This window comes from Bos indicus, chromosome 13 (genome assembly GCF_029378745.1).
Source record: "Bos indicus isolate NIAB-ARS_2022 breed Sahiwal x Tharparkar chromosome 13, NIAB-ARS_B.indTharparkar_mat_pri_1.0, whole genome shotgun sequence".
NCBI lineage: Eukaryota > Metazoa > Chordata > Mammalia > Artiodactyla > Bovidae > Bos > Bos indicus.
This window is the reverse complement of record NC_091772.1, coordinates 58,844,443-58,866,124: the sequence shown is the minus strand read 5'-3', so window position 1 is coordinate 58,866,124 and position 21,682 is coordinate 58,844,443. Positions and strand designations below refer to the sequence as shown.

General features: G+C 40.1%; 1 protein-coding gene across 1 annotated transcript; it reads left to right on the top strand.

Moving 5' to 3' along the window:
* The first annotated feature begins 5,926 nt into the window (after positions 1–5,926).
* Positions 5,927–20,581, top strand: SPO11 (SPO11 initiator of meiotic double strand breaks). The gene is made up of 13 exons (XM_019972819.2): positions 5,927–6,179; positions 8,046–8,159; positions 9,433–9,521; positions 9,936–10,002; positions 10,243–10,351; positions 10,697–10,780; positions 11,936–11,972; positions 12,407–12,516; positions 15,921–16,020; positions 16,307–16,344; positions 17,387–17,463; positions 19,611–19,722; positions 20,318–20,581. Exons 1-13 carry the CDS (start codon positions 6,049–6,051, stop codon positions 20,435–20,437), a joined length of 1,188 nt encoding a protein of 395 aa, XP_019828378.2. The 5' UTR covers positions 5,927–6,048; the 3' UTR covers positions 20,438–20,581.
* The last annotated feature ends 1,101 nt before the right edge of the window (positions 20,582–21,682 follow it).

Below are 21,682 nucleotides of genomic sequence, written 5' to 3'. Positions count from 1 at the left end.
AAAAGGATGAGAATACCAGACCACATTACCTGCCTCCTGAGAAATCTGTATGCAGGTCTAGAAGCAACAGTTAGAACCAGACATGGAACAATGGACTGGTTCCAAATGGGGAAAGGAATATGTCAAGGCTGTATATTGTCACCCTGCTTATTTAGCTTCTACACAGAGTACATCATGGAAAATGCCAGGTTGGATGAATCACAAGCTGGAATCAAGATTGCTGGGAGAAATATCAATGACCTCAGACATGCAGATAATACCATTCTAATGGCAGAAAGTGAAGAGGAGCTAAAGAGTCTTTTGATTGAAGGTGACAGAAGAGAGTGAAAAAGCTTGCTTAATACTCAACATTCAAAAACTGAAGATCATGGCATCTGGTCCTATCAGTTCAGTTCAGTTCAGTTCAGTCACTCAGTTGTGTCCGACTCTTTGCAACCCCATGAATCACAGCACGCCAGGCCTCCCTGTCCATCACCAACTCCCGGAGTTCACTCAAACTCACATCCATCTAGTTGGTGATGCCATCCAGCCATTTCATCCTCTGTCATCCCCTTCTCCTCCTGCCCCCAATCCCTCCCAGCATCAGAGTCTTTTCCAATGAGTCAACTCTTCGCATGAGGTGGCCAAAGTACTGGAGTTTCAGTTTTAGCATCATTCCTTCCAAAGAACACCCAGGGCTGATCTCCTTTAGAATGGACTGGTTGGATCACCTCATGGCAAATATATTGGGAAAATACGGAAACAGGGTCATATTTCATTCTCTTGGTCTCTAAAATCAATGTGGATGGTTACTGCATCCATGAAATTAAAAGATGCTTGCTCCTTGGAAGATTGCTATGGCAAACCTAGACAGTGTATTAAAAAGCAGAGACATCACTTTGCCAACAAAGGTCCATACAGTCAAAGCTACAGTTTTTCCACTAGTCACGTATGGATGTGAGTGTTGGACCATGAAGAAGGCTGAGTGCCAAAGAATTGATGCTTTTGAACTGTGGTGTTGGAGAAGACTCTTGAGAGTCCCTTGGACTGCAAGGAGATCAAACCAGTCCATCCTAAAGGAGATCAACTCTGAATATTCACTGGATGGGCTGGTGCTGAACTGAAGTTAAAATACTCTGGTCACCTGATATGAAAAGCCAACTCACTGGTAAAGATCCTGATGTTGGGAAAGATTGAGAGCAAGAGTAGAAGTGGGTAACAGAGGATGAGATGGTTGGATGGCATCACTGACTCAATGGATATGAGTTTGAGCAAACTCTGCAAGATAGTGAAGAACAGGGAAGCCTGGTGTGCTGCAGTCCATGGGGTCTCGAAGAGTCGGACATGACTTAGCAACAATAGCAATGAGAGAAATATCAATCCGCAGCCATGCACAGATGCACCTTGTTTGCATTTTGACAAGAACAAACTGAAAACAATTCATGAAATTGCTGGGAAATTTCAACAGTGATAGCATATTTGGTGATATGAAAGGATGATTGTGAAGTCAAGTTTTGATATGATAATGGATCATGGTTATTTTTTAAAGGATCCTTATGCTTTAGAGATATTTGTTCAAATACTGTGGATGAAGTAATACGATACCCAGGATTTGCTTCTAAATAATCTGGAATGAGGGTGGGGAAAGGGAGGATGTACTGGATTGGCCAAAATGTTTGTTTGGGGTTTTCCATTTTATGGGAAAATCCAAACAAACTCCTGGTTGACCAATCATGGCAGCTGGTGTTGGGTCTATGGGAGTGGATTACATAGCCCCTCCCTAAAAACAAGCATGACTTCATCAATCAAATGACCTACAGGATTACAAATATTTTGGGGCTCTTATTAAAATTCAATTTAACTTTGTTTCATTGCTCTGCCTTACAACCTACAATCCAGGTATACAATCACTGGCTATGAAAAATGTGTGAATTTATTCATCAGCCCTAAGTTACCTTGGCTTAGAGGCAATATCATATAGTGGCTGAGAGCCGAGAAACTATTCCTGTCTGTGTTTTGTCATCTGCATCTCTAGAAAACCCAGCAAATTCACTTATATTTCTCAGAGCCTCAACTTTCTCTCCTAAAATGAGAAGGAGTAAATAAGATTTTGCATGTTTGATGTTATGACCAGTGGCAGCAACACCAGAATAATTCACAGTAGAGGCTTATTCATATTAAAAAATTATGCTGGGCTTCCCTCATAACTCAGTTCGTAAAGAATCTGCCTGCTATGCAGGAGACCCCAGTTCAATACGCGGGTCGGGAAGATCCCCTGGAGAAGGGATAGGCTACCCACTCCAGTATTCTTGGGCTTCCCTTGTGGCTCAGCTGGTAAGGAATCTGCCTGCAATGTGGGAGACCTGGGTTTGATCCCTGGGTTGGGAAGATTCCCTGGAGAACGGAAAGGCTACCCACTCCAGTATTCTGGTCTGGAGAATTCCATGGACTGTATGATCCATGGGGTCTCAAAGAGTCCAACACGACTGAGTGACATTCACTTTCACTTTCCCTGGTGGCTCAGTGGTAAAGAATTCGATGGCCAATGCAGAAGACATGGGTTCGATCCCTGATCTGGGAAGATCCCTCATGCCTTGGACCAACTAAACCCGAGGGCCACAACTACTGAGCCTGTGCTCTAGAGCCCAGGAGTCGCAACTGCTGAAGCCCTTGAGCCCATGCTCCACAAGAGAAGCCACCACAATGAGAAGCCCATACAGCACAACTACAGAGTGGCCCCCGCTTGCCACAGTTAGAAAAAAAAGCCCACCCAATAACAAAGGCCCAGCACAGCCAAAAATAAAGAAATAAAATTACTTTTAAAAATTATGCTTCTTTGGGCATCTGTAGAAAGATGACTGGATGAAATACTAAAGAGAGATTACAGAGATAAATCCCTCAGGGTGTCATTCAACAAGCACAGCTGAGTATCTTCCCTGTGTCAGGCACAGAGGAACCGGGACCACTGGCTGAGCTCAGCGCCTGCTCCCCGGGGAAGAGAAAGGAAGGCATGTCAAGACAAGGAAAAAGCAGGGGTCAAGACTTAGGGGCAGTGTGGAAAGAGGTCCAGACCAGATCTGAAGGACACAGGAAAATGAGCCAGGCTGGATTTAGGGAGGGAGGGCAGAAAGCACGGAGAGAAAAGAGGACAAAGCATTCCAGGCTGTTAAGGGAAGAGCAAGTGCAAAGGCCCTTGGGGCAAGAAGGACTAATTCCAGGGTCAGAAGGATCACAGAGTCCCGAGCAGGACAAAGGGCAATGGAGTTGCAGTTCGTTCATTTTAACTTCATATCTTCTGAATTACGTAAATATTTTATGGAAGCGTGTATCATTCTTACAATTTTTTAAAAGTTTAAAAATATACACACAAAAGTAAAACACTTTATAAAGCCCCAAGAAGTAAAGATATTATAGCATTTTCTCTACTCTTTTCCTCTCAAGAATTCGACAAGATGTTAAAATTCATTCACATTTGCTTCAAGGAAAAAAACCCTTTGTTTAAATATACCAAGCAAAGGATCCTCTCCTGTCTGGTTTGCTGAAAGGGCCTCCCCATCCTTCCCCACCTCTTGGTGCATTAGACACAGAAACGATCATTGCACCTAATTTAAATGATGCTCTTTCTAACCATCGTGAAGCCGCTGGTCCTCAAACACATTTCTCAGTGACAGGCTAAGCTTGGAGGAAAGACCCCCAAGAAAGGTTTGGGGAAAAGCTCTTCACTGTTCCAAGTGTGTGCAGTTGGAATGCAGTTTGGGGAGCTCCCTGACCCTGGCCCTCATCCCTGTGCTGAGCGCAGTGGACCAGCAGGAGGAAAGAACTTGGTATTGGGACTGCCCTGCAAAGTGGCACCTGAGTTTCCTCTGCAATCTGTCGCTAGGGTAGAATCTGTTTTTTTGGTTTCCTCTCAGCCTAGGGCTGGGCCAATTCACTTTAATGTAAAGGAGGTGCATGCGGGTTACCTGAGTGGAAGTAGATAACTGAGGGCAGGGATGTGCTGCCTGGGAGGAGGGCTCAGGCCGCCCCTTCTGGTCCATGCAGGGAGAGTCCCAGAGAGGCCTGTCTGCACCTTGCAGTTTCTGCCTGTAGGAAGGCCAGCTTTATTATGGGTTTGTTCCCTTCACTGTTTAGATCCCCTGCCCCTGCCCCCACCCAGCTCAGGACCTTTCATTTCATGTCAGGTCTAGAGGGGCCATTCATTGGCTTCTGGCTGAGTGTTAGCGCTATGTGATACAGAAGGGTTTCTGCCCTCCTGAGGGACAGAGACCAGTGGTCAGATGGTCCCAGTCCTGGGAGAGAGGCACCCCACTCAGCCTCTCCGTTCAAAGACCTTTTATTTGTTTGTTTCTCATGGAGAACCCAGCTGCTGCAAAGCCTTCATCTGAAAGGTGAGAAACCTGAGGCCGGAAGGGCAATTCTACCCATCAAAGAAACCCCTGCAAAATTATGACCCATTTCCAGCCAGACCCTCAGTGGTGCCTCATAACCTAATGGTAAGAGCTCCACTTTGGAGTCGAGATTTACCTTTCATCGTGCTGATCACAATGCAGTCTTGTACAACCCACTCAGGCTCTCCAAGCCTTAGTTTCTTCATCTGTGAAATAGGGAGAATAATTTTTACTGCATAGGGTTGTTGATTCAAATGCACAGCTCGCCCTCAATTATTTTAGTGTTCACCTATTTCTCCTCAATTTCCCCCTTCCCTTAGACTGTGAGTCCCCTAAGGGCAAGGACTCTGTCTGCCTTGCTCACAGACGTGTCCTCAGTAACTACAATTGCCTAGGGCAGGCTACAATTGCCTAGTGTAGGGTAGGCAATGAGGAAGTTATTAGTGTTGATAATAATAAAGGCCCTCAGCACAGGGCTTGGCATAGACAGTCATCATTATCAACACAGGGAGTTTGTTATTTATGGTGGGAAGCAGGTTTTGTTTCAACAGTATCAAATGACCAGAAACTGAGGGAACAAAACAGTTCTCTGGAGAGAGCCTGCTGTCAGGTGGCTCTTCTGGGGCCAAGACCCCAGGACACCATCCTGCCCCCTACTCCCTAGGAAGGTCTCAGTGCCACCTTGCTCCAAGGCCTCTCCCTGTTTCCTCTCCCTCAAGGAAACTGTCCCCCAGGGGCAGCACTCCTTCCCTGAGGCTTCAGAATTTCTGTCTTTTGCTCTAGAAGAGAGTAGGAGTGAAGGCTCAGTTCAAATCTGCAAGGGGAGGATTGCTAGGTTAAAAATACTGGATGAACAATTAAATAAGAATTTTGGGTGAACAATGAAATCATTTTTTAGTAAGAGTGTCCCACAGATTGCATGGGACCAAGTTATCCTTAAAAAAAGTATTCACTGTTTATCTGCAATTCAATTTTAACTGAGGGTCCTGTGTTATAATTTGCAAAATCTGGCAGCCCAACAAAGTGATGGAGCTGGGATATTAACCCAGGCTTGCCTGGGCTTGTGGACTGCTTTCTCCTCTCTTGCAAAATCCCCACTGGTGTGGTTATGAGAGTTTAAAGGGAGCGGCTGAATGAAATAGGTTTTTAAGCCCTAGGCTACTACATAAATGCTAGCAAAGGCAGAAATTTCGTTTGCCTTTATCCTCATCTGCACCCAGTGCCTAGAACTGTGTCTGATACACAGTTGGATAGCCATAACTACTTGTTTTAGTGAAAAATCACTGATACGACTTTCCTAAATAGGAGATATTTGGGAGATATTCCCAAAAAAGGAGATATAAAACCATTTCAAGGTCTCAAATCTTGGTACCACACCCCAAATATATCCTGCTGGTCCCTGAGGCTTGTCAGAAGGTACCCAGGAAGGGGCCCAGGTGAGACTGCACCTGATAGAGCCCTGCGCACAGATGTCTCAGTCAGTGCAAGCGCTATGCACATCCGTTAGTCCAGCCCCACCTGGGGGTGAGGTGTGCGCATGCGCAGTCCGGCCCCCCCACTTCGGGAGAGGAGCTCTGTCCTTCCAGGCCCCACCCTGGAAGTGCATTGTGGGTACAGAGAAGGGTGATCTCAGGCCAGGTGGAGCTCCTGTTGTTGGACGCTTTTGTTGCAGCGGCTCCTTATGGCCTTTACGCCCAGGGGCCCTGAGGCCTCGTTTTTCGAGGTTTTGGACCGGCACAGGGCTTCTCTCCTGGCCGCCTTGAGGAGAGGCGGCGAGGAGCCCGCGGGCGGGGGGATGCGCTTGGCTTCCAGGTATACGGGCTCTTTCTGGGGCACAGACGGCTGGGAGTTAGGGAGCAAGAAGGTTCTGCCCAGCCAGGCTTGAGGTGCTCTGTGGAGAAATGCTGGGCCCCCTTCCCGTCTCCCCAGTCTGGAGAGCAAGGCTGCCTCAGAATGTTGAGGCCACAGAGGCCTGTTTGGCCCACCAGCCCTGAACCCCAAGAAAGGCCCTTGTTTAGTGCCCCCTATTTCTTCTGTTAATTTATTCTCAATTCAAAAAGCCAGGTGCCAGCCACACTTACACCCCACCCCCACAGTAACCCCTCCCACCCCGTGTCTTCTAGAATGTTCCAGGAGCATCCCCACAGCTGGGGTCACAGGTTTCCTGAGATCTGGACAGTTTGAGGAGTTTAAGGCACAGTTTGGCTTGGTGTTTATTTTTTTTAAGTTGTGGAAATTTAGAAGTTTTCAAGCATTTTTTTTTTACGAAAAGGTGGGGGGAAATCAGTGTTGTAAGTTCTTAATAAGTGTGTTTTATCAAAATGAATGAGGCAGTCAACACATTTTAAGTGGTTTATAGTAAGACAATGGGATTTATGGACCTGAAAGGGAAGAAAACACACATTTCTTTAAATCAGTTAAAGCAGTTAGAGTTTAGCTTAGAGTGTGGTGCTGATAAAATCAATTACAGAGGTTCTCCAGCTGCCCAACCTGGAGTTAACTGCAGGAAATATGTTTACATTATTCACCACTTTCACTTAAAATGCTCTGTTGTTCCGCTTACTTGATCTGCTTTTCTAGTTTATCAGCAAGGTTTTTCACTTAAACAAATTACTGTCATTTAAGCCCAAACCAACTACCAAAAAAAACCTTCAAACAAATTTACAAAATGTTTTAGTTTAAGGGAGTACTAGAAGAGGGTAAAAGAAGGGGGTGGCAGTCCCTGTTTAGGTTTCAGATGTAAATCTGATTGTTTTAAAGTTGGTCATAATATTACTGCAGCTTTTTTTCCAAACTAGAAAAATGAATAAGATACTTGAATCAGTTTTTGCTCCCCAAATTAGAAAATATTGAATGTTTTAAAAGTTATTTTCTGATACATGCATTTTCAATGAAAGCTGTGAAGTTTCTATGGAAATTAGAACACTACATTTTGTGCATTTTCTAGATTTAATGTGATTTTCCTTCCTAGGCAATATTTTTATGGTGTTTATAACAGAATAACATTTTTTGAAGCTGATGGCTTGTGAAATTAAGAGTCAGCTGACAGAAAACTGGGCTAAGTCTTAATAATTTTCTGTGGTGTAGTAGTTGCCAAGCCCTTTTATGGTGATGATTAAACTTTTTTCTTTTTGTATCACTAAAATTCAAAAGGGCTGATTTATGACATGACATCAATTAGGGTAACACACTACAGTAAGAACTGTTTTTTGGAAATATTTTCACATTGCATTTGGGGAAATAAATTCAAAGCCAGTATTACATCAGTTAAAAGATTTATCAGTAGTATTTCAAGGCAATGAGTGTGTATTTAAAGTAGGTTGATCTGAAGATCAATGTATTTATATCAATACATTGTATCAATACATTTATATTAATGTATTTATAAATTGGTCATTAAAAGGGAGATATTACTTAAGTTGGTAATTGTTTGAGAAGTAAAATTACAAGCAAATGAAATTTCTTTGAAATTCACCACTACCAATACAATTGTTGTAATGTATTACTCATATTAAAAGTTAATGTATTACTCATGTGGGAGAGAGTATTATTGACATGTATCATCTAGTCTTAAAAAACAACCAGTGAAACAAAAAATTAATATTCTGGAGAAATGTTACCTATTGTAAAGGTCTAATTTAAAATTAAGATTGAATCATTGTGTGTTTATTGTTTCAGTTCTGAGGTTCTTTCATCTATAGAAAAAATTATCCAAGACATAGTCACAAGCTTGGCAAGAAATGAAGCGCCTGCATTCACAATAGACAACAGATCAAGCTGGGAAAATATAAAGTGGGCGTTTTGCATTTTTAAATTTTTAAGTGCATTATCTAAGTCATTATTAGAATTTATGTGAGTTAGCGTTCTAGTTGGATTTAATTCTATTTGTTGCCTTTACCCTGCCAAAAAGGATTTAAGGAAGTTTATAAAATACATACCATACAGGCAGGTTATATAAACTAGAAGTAGGTGTTAAAGATAAGGCAAAGGGAAAACAATGCTAGGAACAAAAAAATGGAGCACCAAAAGAAGTTAGAATTCAAAATGCATATGATAAAGTCTTACAGTCCTGCTAAAAATAGGCGCCAGCCTTGGATCTAAGCTTTCTAGCACTCAAAGGGGAGAATATCACCATCAGAATTCTTATCTGTACTGCAGAGGCAAACCACTTGCTCAGGGGAGCTATAACCAGCCCTGATATTGAGACCAAAATAAATGTATCCTGAGCACAGAACACATTGCAATGGCTCATTCTCTTAGCAGATTTCCTGTGGAGTCATGTCCCCAAGAGGGGAAAATCAGCAAACAGCTTTATCAGAATCTTGGAATCTAGTTACATAGTTGGATTCTTTCAGGTCCTCAACCTGTAGACCCTTTTCACTAAACAATGAAAAACACTGCAAAATTAGTCCTCAGTAAGAGTTACAGGAAAAGAATGAAAGAAATCTTAAGGCTCTTAGTCATTCATTATTCTTTTATGATCAATATAATTAGTGAAACTGTAAACTTTTGAATCATATTTTGCAAGGTGGATTTCACCAAACCTAGAAGCAGCTGTTACCTGGCCTGTTTGCCTGGTGCCTTCTGCCATCTTTAGGGCAGGCTTGGCAGTTCAATTTAACAACCTAGTATAAACTTATTTCATTACTGTAACTTTCGGGGTAAATTAAATGAAATATTTCAAAACTTATTATTAAATTGAATAAAAGTATTAAATCAATAAGCAAAATGCTAATAAAATTGTGAAATAATTTATAATAGTCACGTACCCTGTCTTCCCAGGAAAGAAATACACACACATGCACACACACTATAATCAAAGGTGTTTAATTCATGTATTTTAAACACTCTTTTAGTGCCTCTGTATGTTGCCAAGATAATTACCTAATTACCACTTGGAATTCTCTAAGCTTATAAACGAGGTTATCCTAAAACTTCAGTGCTTACATTGGGAAGAAATGTGGATTTAAATGATGTTCAGAAGAGGAAATTAATCATATGTTGTTTGGTGTTCAGAAGTTAACTCTTTTTTTATTCTATTCCCTTGCTTTAAACAAAATGACAGGTTTGAAGATTCTGTGGGTCTTCACATGGTATCTCATTGTACCACAAGAAAAATCAAAAGTGATTCACCAAAATCAGTTAAAAATTTTGGTAAATTCATCTTTCTTAGCTTTTAGTGGTAAAATAAATAATTTTGATTACTCTCTGGGTTATAGTTGTTCTGAGCTAAATAATTTTTACTTGTTCATTAATAGGCCATCCTGTACTTGAAATAAATTTGTAGAATTCTGCATTGTCAATAACTGTGGAAGTAAAGTATTATTCCAAAATGAATGTTCAAGTATATGATTCAGTGGGAAAATATTCTTTCAATTTTGCTGTACATAGAACACTTAATTTTATCTAACTTGTAGACAGTTATCATTCTGTACTTAACACTTCTCTTTTGAAAAGATAATTTTTATAATGTTGTGCAAAGTAACTAGAGAGAGTTAATCCTTGATCACAGAATGTTTTGATTTTTGTAAGTGATAAGTAACTCACTTATTGCATCTTATTTTCCAGCACTAATTCTTAAAATATTTTCCATGATTTATAAATTAGTACAGAGCAATACTTATGCAACCAAAAGGTAAGTACATTGTTCTAATAAATTATTCTTTGAAATGCGTTGTGAGGTTAAGTGGGACTGACTTTCATTATATGTGTGGGATTGACTTTCATTATATGTTTTGAAAAGTTACATAAAACTAGTCTGTGGGTAATAAATTGTTTACATCCACTCAAAGCTTTTTTCAGTTCATATTCCAATATTTATCATATTCAGAGAAAATATGATTAATTAAAAAATATATTTTTAATATTTTCACAGAGACATTTATTACACTGACAGCCAACTCTTTGGTAACCAGACTGTTGTGGACAATATTATTAATGATATTTCCTGTATGCTAAAAGTGCCAAGGAGGAGTCTGCATATTGTAAGTAGCATTTAATAAAAGATACTTTAAAACAAAAAGTATGAAAATTATAGTAGAAGAATAAATGTAATCTGTGCCTTCTTTTCATATTTTTGATATTATATTTTTCTCACTATGAATTTGAATAATCTAGTCTCAGTGTATCCCCTTGGCTAAAGGAAGCAAAACTGATGAATTGTCAAATACTTTTCATTCCTAAACACTTACGTATTTTCTCCTTTATTTCTTAAATTTCAGTCTGATCCAAAACCCCTATATAATTTAGCAGGTGAACATGAGAAGGGACTTAGAAGCATAAAATGCACTGGGGAAAAAGGTTTCATATATGACTATTACTTTTTTCAGCTGTCTACATCAAAAGGTTTAATTGCTGGCGATTTAAAGTACCTGGAGGAAGACGGCACCAAGGTGAACTGCACGCGTGCAACAGTAAGCATCATAATGTGTTCATGTGCTTCCATGCCATATCAAACTCATTTGTGTTTGAAACGCACTTTATTGACTGGCTTTGTTATGTAGTTCAGAGCTTAAGACTTTAAAATAAAATGAAAGGATGAATAGGTATATGCTTTAGGGGTTGTATATTACCCAGTTTCCAAATATGCCAGTTGTCAGATGTCATATTGAAATAAACAAACATACACATTCCTTTTTTAAATGCACTGTTTTTTGTTTTCAGGTAGAGTGTGACTTGACCATTTTAGCATGGCTATTTATGTGATGTTCATAAAATTTTCTGGTTCTGAAATTTGTAAGTTTGAGACTAAAGTGTTTGCTAGGCTTTAGTACATAGAAAGTCACAGAACTAGCACAGAAGTTTGGAAATGGTTAACTCACCATTTTGGAAAGAGGAGAATGACACCTATGAGAAGGAAGTCTTTCCTTCATCAGTTTCTGCTTTTTAAGTCACATATCTATAAAGTTTCCAAGAAATTTTCACCTCCTGGGAAGTAGTTTGGGTCGTGTGTCTGTTTTCTTATTGAAAAGTAAATCTGTATCCTACTGTTTTCTTACTGAAGCATAGACTTCTGATGACAGTGTATTTTTAAAAATGAAAATTAAAAAAATATAGGGCTTCCCCAGTGGCTTAGTGGTAAAGAATCCACCTGCAATACAGGAGACTCAGAGACACGGGTTCAATCCCTGGCTTGGGAAGATCCCCTGGAGGAGGAAATGGCAACCTACTCCAATATTCTTGCCTGGGAAATCCCATGGACAGAGGAGCCTGGCGGGCTACAGTCCACAGGGGTTGCAACTGATGCAACTAAACAACAACAAAAAGTGTTCTTGATAAATTTTTAAATGTTATTGTGTTTGTTTGCTTAGTCGCTTAGTCATGTCTGACTCTTCGCGACCCCATGGACTGTAGCCCACCAGACTCTTCTGTCCATGGCGATTCTCCAGACAAGAATGCTGAAGTGGATTGCCATGCCCTCCTCCAAGAAATCTTCCCAACCCAGGGATCGAACCCAGGTCTCCCACATTGCAAGTGGATTCTTTACCATCTGAGCCACCAGAGAAGCCCAAATATTGTTATACTTGCTGTTTATTTAAAATAAAAACTGTCTCCTCTTGTTAACTTAGGCTGTTGCTGTGCCATCTAATATTCAAGGAATTCAGAGTATCCTTTGAGTGAGAAAGCTATTTAAATTTACAGAATGTTCATTCATTTTTACTTTAATAAATCAAGCCTTCATAATGTGTAACCAGTAAGCCATACCCTGTATTGGTCAAGATGAACACATCATGCTCCCTTTTCTAGGATATTTTTAGGAGCTCACTACCTAGTAAGAAAGATATGTAAATACGGTGTGTGAATAGGTGGCGCTAGTGGTAAAGAATCTGACTGCCAATGCAGGAGAGGCAAGAGAAGCAGGTTCGATCCCTGGCTTGGGAAGATGCCCTGGAAGAGAATAGGTATCTGAAGTATGAAGGTAAAAACAAAAATTCTGTATCTGTAGCTACTTTTGAATTGATCGATATGGCATTGTTACTTATAATTAGTGGTTCAGTTGAAACACACATGCCTTAAATTTATCAGCCTTAACTTCACAGATTTAATTACAGATGCGAAATTTCTACTAATTGTAGAAAAAGATGCAACATTTCAGCGCCTCCTGGATGACAACTTTTGCAACAAAATGTCTCCATGCATCATGGTTACGGTATATTATCTGCTTTTACCTCAATTACCAGACTAATGTACTACTTTGGTGATCAGTAAGAGGGGTTTATGGCTTCCCAGATGGCTCAGTGGTAAAGAGTCTGCCTGCCAGTGCTGGAGACATGGGTTCTATCCCTGGGTCAGGAAGATCCCTTGGAGTAGGAAATGGCAACCTGTTCTAGTATTCTTGCCTGAGAAATCCCAAGGACAGAGGAGCCTGGCGGGCTACAGTCCAAAGAATTGCAGGGTCAGACACAACTGAAGCACATATACACACAAGAGTGGCTTATAACTTCATCTATGAGTTTGAACAGCATTCTCTTGTCACTGTGAAGCATCCTTTGGGATTATAGAACAAGAATTTCCAAGGTGTTTATTTAACCATCCTCAAATCTGACTGAAATCAAGGTGATGGTCCCGATTCTTAAACACCAGAGATTTTCTAATAAAAATGTAAGTTTACACAGGCTCTCAGTATCACCCTCAACACCATTCCCACAGGGGCTACTTGTCTTGACTATAATATGGTAACATGGGAACTTTGACAGGGTTGAATGAACAAGAGCCACTCCTTGTTCTTCCTCACACAGTTAGTATGCTGTTGAAAGAACAGCAAAGAACACAGAAGCGTATGTTGAGGTAATACACAGGGAACTACAGGCAATAATTAGCAAAGGGTAATGCAGGAGGTGTTCATAGAACTGGGGAGACCAGTGACATCCGCTGGCCTGGGGAAGAAGGAGGTGGCAGTACAGGAAGCCAGGGGTGTGGGTCAGTGAGATGATGAGAGAGCAACAGACACATCAGGTTCCCCCTCCTGTACCAGCCTTCCTCCACTCTTACAGATCTGCATAAAGACCTAGTTCTCTGAAGAAAAAAAAAAAAGCTCATCTACTTACAGTTCTCTTGGCTTATTAATAGTAAGTATGATGTTTGTGAGGTATGTTTGTGGAAGCAGTAGGAGAGCTGACCTGCCAAGGGAGCAGGATGTTGGGCAGCTGTTGGCATCTTGGAAGGCCTGGCCACCCCCAGGAGGCATCCTGATTTAGTGCAAAAATATCAAGTGTTAACAAAAGTGAGGAGGATTGGTGAGAAAGGAAATGACAAGGATTCGTGTGGTAGCATCATTAGTTAGATGGATAGGGAGATAACTGGATTCAGGAAGCCTGTCTGGAGGCTCTCAGGTGGCAGGTTGCCAGGGAAATGGTTAAAGAGAAAGGACTTAAGCAAAGGACATTTCCAAGGCAAGTTTAAAAGGACATGATGACCATGGGGTGAGAGGAATGAGTCAAAATGACTCTAGTGTGTGGAGCTTTACCACGATGTCCCCGTGGATGCTATAGAACAAGTGGCAGGGAGGCTTGGTTCTTCATAGAAAAAAGATGTTGAATGTAGTCTTAGAAATAAAAATTTGAGATGCTAACAGGAGATCCTAGTGGCATGTGCCCAGTTTGAAGAGAGGGGAGAACAGTTGTGACAGAAAATGTACACTGAGACCTCACCAGTAACAAAGGCCATACCTGAACCCCTGAAGTGATCGCTCAATGGCGTTGTCCTGTGGTTCACTTTTGGTGGAGTCCTCCTGCTCTTCCACACCTTCCTGGTGAGAGTGCATGCTTGCTGGACCGATCAGAAGACAAGCTGTTACAGACAAACCAGCAGTGGCCCAGGCCTCCGTTTCAGCCCTTGGAGTTTGAATCACAGCTGGTACTAGTGCACTGGAGATGCACATAAAGCTCAGCTCTTGGTCACATTTCTCTTTTTACCTTGTCTTTCCTCTTGAATGCTGCCTTCTAGTCTTTGTCTACCTACATGTTGGTGCTGTCATGGCAGCCGTTGATAATTGCTGTTGTTACTATGGTGAAACACCCACTAGTAGCTGGCCTGTAGTAGCTGCCCCTGCAGAGGGGAGCTTAGAGTCGAGGGCTGGGCTAGGAAGGAATATTTGGTACTGTCTGACTCCTCTACCACGTATATGGGTTATCTCTCCCAAAGGAAACAATTAAAATACACTACCATTCACTATGTATTCGTGATACACCAGGAACTCTGCTAGGCACTTTACGTAATAAGGGTTCACATTTACTGCTGTTTTCTACTTTGTTCAGTCACTCAGTTGTGTCTAACTCTTTCGGATCCCATGAACTGCAGCACACCAGCTCCCTCTCCTTCACCATCTCTTGGAGCTTATTCAAACTCATGTCCGTTGAGTCAGTGAAGCCATCCAACCATCTTATCCTCTGTTGCCCCCTTCTCTTCATGCCCTCATATCAACTTGTAAAGTCTCTCCAGCCTTATGAGATAGGTATTATTATCATCCCCATTTTAACAATAGAACACTGGGACTCAGGAAGGTATTTTACCACAATCTCAAGGCTGGTCAAAACTAGGACTTGGAGAGGGACTCCCCTGGTGGTCCAGTGGTTAAGAATCTGCAATGCAGGGGATGTGGGTTCAATCCCAGGTCGTGGAACTAAGATCCCACACTCCACAGGGCAACAAAGCCTAAGTGCCACAACAAAAGATCCTGTGTGCTGCAACTAAGACCAGACATAGCCAAATAAGTAAATTAAATAAATACATATTAAAAAAAAAAAAAAAAAAAAACTTGAGCCACCAGGGAAGCCATAGTACTGGGATTAAGATAGTTCAACTCCACATTGCTACAGTGCCATAACTCTGTGTGGTAGGCATATTTAGCCCAGTTTTATAAATAAAGCCACAGCCTAAAGAGACTAGGAAACCCACTAGTGATTGGTGGAGAGGGAATTCAGACGCAGGGCTATCCCATCAAAAGCCCGTTCTCACCTCTACTTGCTTCCTCCCTGTTCCACATTTCATTTGGTTTCCTGTTCTCTCTTTTAACAGTATTGTAATGCTCTTCAAATTATTTTTCTACATAATTATTGTTTTAATCATGTCATAATACTATTCTACTGTTTGGTTTTATTAAATCCTGAGTTTAAACCAGATACTTTTAAATGCTTTATAATTATTAAATAACTTAGTTCCTGTAATAATAGCAGAAGGTGTTATTACAAAGCCCCAGACCTCAGAGAGTTTTCATGACTGTTAAGATCCATGCTGCTAAGAAGTGGCAGAGCCAGGCGCCTCTGCAGGCAGTCGGCTCTGAAGCCGATGCATGTCACCACTGTGCGATGCTGCCTATTGTTAGATCTTTTGGATATTTACTGTGGTTTCTGTCCTTTTAAGTAACACTGCAGTGGACATCTTTATGTATGTCACATTTTTTATTATTTTTGTTTCTGCTAAAATATTTTCCTAGGCCTGGGATAATTAAGTCAAAGTTATGAAGATATTTATGTCAATAATAAAATAAGGATACAGTGTCATCAGTTTCATTCTACTGAAATTAAAATGCATGATTTCAATCCTTGCTTTTAGGGAAAGGGGGTACCTGATGTGAACACAAGACTTCTAATCAAGAAGTTGTGGGATACATTTCACATTCCTGTTTTCACTCTGGTAGATGCTGATCCACATGGTAATTTATTGTTAGACTATTTGAAATAGTCATAATCAAATCATATTTATAGCTTGTGTTTTTCTGCTCATAGAACACTTTCATAAAATACTTTAAAAGAATATGATTATTAGATTTAAATGAATGACTAATCATTTGGGATATTTATTGTTTTTTACTGTATTAAACTGAACCATAAATTTTCCACTGGTATTGTTCACAAAAATAAAAACTGCAGATGTTAGATATAATTATCTAACTATAATATGCAAGGAGACAAATTTCAAAGTTAACTTTCTTTTAACAGGCATAGAGATAATGTGTATCTATAAGTATGGATCTATGGTAAGTATAGAAAAATATTTTTCCTTTTCCACTATTGAGATAGTTTATATTATTCACTGGAGTGATTTCTGCATTTACTTATCAGCCCCTAGTAAGCTGAGGGCCCCCAAAAGGTACCAGGGAAGCTACTGTCCTAGTCTAGGGCCGCTCTGTTTCGGAGTCTGTGATTCCAGCTTCCAGCATAACCAGTGTGACTCCAGATGACAGAGTGGGATTACCTTCGGGCAAGAGGCCTTAATTATCCTCCACTCTCCTGGCCTGCTGAAGTAATGGCAAGCCCTCCGCATAGCAACACTGATTACCAATTATACCCTGAAAAGCATATATAGTCTTGAATTCTGACTTTTCCAATTCCAACCATCAGGAGAAATAAAAAGACCACCAAACTTTACCACTAGGGACGGCAACTGCTACACATCAGTGGTTCTCAAAACGTGGTCCTGGGAAGCTGTTAGAAATGCAATTCTCAGTCCCCATGCAGACCTCCTGAGTCTGGAATTCTAAGGGTGGGCCCTCCAAGTGATCCTGACTCATGGTGAAGTTTGGGAATCACTGGTATACACTTTGTGTGTCCCTGGAAGAGTCGGACACGACTGAGCGACTTCACTTTTCACTTTTATGCATTGGAGAAGGAAATGGCAACCCACTCCAGTGTTCTTGCCTGGAGAACCCCAGGGACGGCGGAGCCTGGTGGGCAGTGACTTAGCAGTAGCAGATGTATATGTTTATAGCAGAAGAAAAGGATGGTGGAGCAAGGGATTAAGGTGTGGAATCACAAACGACAATAAATTTGGGTCAGAGAGGGTCATTTGTACTTTCACGTTATAGAAAATCAACACAGAAATAGTATAGAGCAGTTTTAAAACCTCCACTGAAAGTCCAGTTTAACTAAGCTCTTGGTGATTTTCTTACTTCTGTGGCCTCTGGGAGTGTGAAGTCTTCAGTAAGAGTCCTTAATAAGTTGAAAAAAAATTGCTGCAAAAACAAGTATGCTAGTTCTCTGCAAAAGGTTTAGTTAATATACTTCTGCTCTTTATTTTAGGCTATGTCTTTCGAAGCCCATAATCTCACAGTTCCAGCTATTAGATGGCTTGGTCTCCTCCCTTCTGATATCAAAAGGTTAGACAGTTAGCAGAATGAGGGTATTTAAAACGATGACTCACTGTAACATGTAGCACTCAGCCTGAAGAGTCACTACCAGGAGAAGTGCTTACTGTTTTTTACTTATGTTGTTCATGATAACTCAGAATTATATCATTATAAATTTATCGATGTTTCTGTTTCAACTACTAAAACACTTAAATATATTTGGTTAATTGAGCCTTTAGAAGACATTTTTTTGTTTTACCCTTATGGTTAAAGTCTTTAATAATTTCTTTATACTTAGAAAGTATTAAGACATTGAATCTAAATAGTAATCATTGACAACACCATTTGCCATCTGAATTGATTTTATCATAGGTTCTTAATTTCATTTAAAAATCTCATTTTAAGATTACTTAAAGTTGGGGGATCCACATTTTGTCAGTTTTAAGATATATGTGTTCGTTATAGAAAAAATATTAAGTAACAATATAAAAGTCACCTATAGATAAACAGTTCTGCCCTTGTAGATTATTTGCTGTGCGTTGCCATAATTTCTTCCAAAAGAATTTGGAAGAGCTTGATTTTGAAATCTTTTCTCCCACAACACAATGTAATTGCACTTCCTTATCAATAAATACATCCCTATGATCTTATTTGAATGTCTTTTTCCACTTGGTTTCAATTCTGAGTGTGTCTATTTGGTCAGTCCCTTGTAATTGGACATTTGGATGGGTTCCAAATCTCTGTTTTGAAAGATAGTCCTCTGACTGACCCTCTTGTGACTGAATCTTTGCCTGTATCCTTAATTAGTCCCATAGGCTGAATTCCCGGAATTGCTGGGTCAAAGGGTATGCACATTTTTAAGGCTTCAGCTGCCCTCTGGATAGGTTAATTATTTTGTCTTCCCTGGAGAGTAAGAGCCCACCTGCCCCTCAGCATAAGACATTATCACTTTATTCATCTCTGCTAATGTGATATTTTAAGATATTTTATTGTTTTAATTGGCTAGTGAGAGGTGAGAGTGAAATTAAACATATTTGGATTTCTTCAAGCAGTGAGCAAACCTTGGTTAAAGGCGCTTATTTTCTAAAAATGGAATGATCGCTGCTTCTTACAAAATGAGGGCACAAGAGAAAACATTCAGGTTTTGACTTTTGAATGTTTATGCTGTAGTGAATCAAAGTTTTGTTTAGTGTATACATCATGGTCAAAATCCGTCTGGGGTGATCTATTTGTATGAAGATCATTTCTAATACAAGTTTAGGACAGAGAATCTGATTAAGGCGGAAAACGAAGAAACTCTAGGTGTATCTCATAAATTCCACCAGTGCACTCAAAATAAATGTACTCTAAATAAATGTACAATCAAAGAAAAAACAGCATGATAGCTACACAAACATGGCTTCAAGGGAAATCCTCTAGGTCTCTCTTTCAATCAAATTGTCACCCTATCCAGGAGCTGCCAGTGGCAAATAGTCATTATTGTGGGGACATTGAGAAAGACTATTTGAAACTAGAGCTCTGCTGGGAAATCCAGGATTTGTGACTTCAAAAAGCAATTCACAGCATAAATCCTGGACCTCTCACGTTGTATTTTTAAAACACATACCAAGATAAAATTACAATCCACTTTTTAAAAATTTGAAACAAGATAGATGTGTATACGTATGTCTGTGTGCACGCATGAGTGCATAAGTGAAAACTGATAGACTAACTTCCTTGGCCCAGAAAATTCCCCTTGAATTACAAAGAATTAAGGATTCAGTGGGACCTGAAATCCCACAGTGGATCTTGCTGCTGGCCACACACACGCTGGCACTCACCGCTCTAAGACTGCGGCGCTCTGGGGGCAGCCTTGGTGTTGAGACACATGGTGTTAGTGCTCCCGGTGTTTGTTTTATAACCCATGTCTATCTTCCTGTCATCGTCCTGTGAGCGTGGCATGAAAGAAAACAACTTGAAACAGACTTCCACTATGATCTTGCATACTTGCTAGTCAAAGACAAACCAGATTCCCTCAAACTCCACATTTAAAAGTGAACCTGTACTGATTTTTTCATCTGTTATTTCTGAGTCTTTTGAAATAGCACGATAAATAAAAATGAAATGTATGTGACCTTAAAGTTACAGGAGCACTTTGTTTTTACTGATTGTTTTTTCACCTATTTTTTTCCCCCCAGATTAAATATACCCAAAGGTACTTTAATCCCACTGACAAAACGGGACCAGATGAAACTTGACAGCATCCTAAAGAGACCTTATATTACTTGCCAGCCATTTTGGAGAAAAGAAGTATGTTTCTTTTTAAAATGCAAATGTCATGTTTTATTGCTTTCTACTTTTAGCAGTGGCTGCTGCTGCTGCTAAGTTGCTTTAGTCGTGTCCAGCTCTATTCGACCCCATAGATGGCAGCCCACCAGGCGTCCCCGTCCCTGGGATTCTCCAGGCAAGAACACTGGAGTGGTTATTTGCATCATATTTTGAAGCTATTCTTCTTGAATTTTTATATAACTAGCAACTGCTATGTGCATTGTTTGGCAGTAAATTGTTGCTGAAACATTGAATTGTGAATGCTAATAGGTAAGATTAGCTGGGTGGAGTTGACCTAATTTATTCTCATCATAGTTAAATACCCATTGTCTACGGTTCTGTTGTAGTTTGTGAGGAAAAAAAGGAGAGAAGGAAATTATAAAGATGCCAGACCATTCCTAACTACTGAAGGAATCCATACTAATATTTTTAGCTGTAGCAGCTCTAGAATATTCTGGCTGACCTAAAGTTTATTGCCCGTGGTTTTGGAGCCTAAAACAAATCTAGATTTACCAGTTTGAGTTGACAGAACTGTAGCAAAGACTCTAGTATGACTGTAGTTTACTTTTATTGACAGATGGAAATAATGGCAGACTCTAAAATGAAGGCAGAAATTCAAGCTTTGACCTTCCTATCATCAGACTATCTTTCCAGAGTGTACTTACCTAACAAATTAAAATTTGGTGGGTGGATATAAAAATATGTCAGAATATATCTTCTGATCACAAAAGGCTTTTCATTAGTTTTGTTTTCAGCAGTAGATACTGTTATGCAAAGAACAAATGTTCTTCATTTTATAGAGGTAAAATATAATTTTTCGTAATTGTATTTTTTTGTCAAAAAATGCTATACTCTAATTTTCTTAAGAAGGCTTTATCATTCTCTTAAGAGATTAATTTCTATCCTATGTTCTAAATTAAATCATAGAAGAATGTATGTTATTTTGACTTTTAAATTTTGTTTAAAAAAATGTCTAACACCTGTCATCAAAGTCTGCAGAAATGCTTTATTTACTTTCTACAGTACAAGTAATGTTAAGGCATGAAGTATCCTATAGTAACAAAAGTGAAGAAGTGAAGTGAAAGTCATTCAGTCGTGTCTGAGTCTGCAACCCCATGGACTATGCAGAATACTGGAGTGGGTAGCCATTCCCTTCTTCATGGGATCTTCCCAACCCAGGGATCGGCCCCAGGTCTCTCGCATGGCAGGAGGTTTCCTTACCATCTGAGCCACCAGGGAAGCCCCAGTAACAAAAGTAATAGTAACCTAAATTTGAAAGGTTGCAAATTAATGAAAGTATCAAGCAATTTCTTCTTGGTTACATTTTCCTTTGCCTTCATAGTGTAGGGGTCATGCCTCAGTCATTCACTGTGAAAGTAGTGGTAATGTTCATTATGAATAAATACTGGGTTGATGTAGTCCTCAGTGCTTTGATTTGATTTTGAGCATACTTCTCATTAATAATATACTTATTTGAAATATTTCCCCAGGGTTTTATCAGTTCTCACCCAAATTCAAGTCACTTGAATTCTTCTCTAGCCTAGGTTTATAAACAAAGAACTTGTTCAGCTTTAAGATTTACAGAAGCCTCAAATTTAATAAGGCCTATCCATGAGAAACGCTGGACTGGAAGAAACACAAGCTAGAATCAAGATTGCTGGGAGAAATATCAATAACCTCAGATATGCAGATGACACCACCCTTATGGCAGAAAGTGAAGAGGAACTAAAAAGCCTCTTGATGAAAGTGAAAGTGGAGAGTGAAAAAGTTGGCTTAAAGCTCAACATTCAGAACACAAAGATCATGGCATCTGGTCCCATCACTTCATGGGAAATAGATGGGGAAACAGTGGAAACAGTGTCAGACTTTATTTTTGGGGGCTCCAAAATCACTGCAGATGGTGACTGCAGCCATGAAGTTAAAAGATGCTTACTCCTTGGAA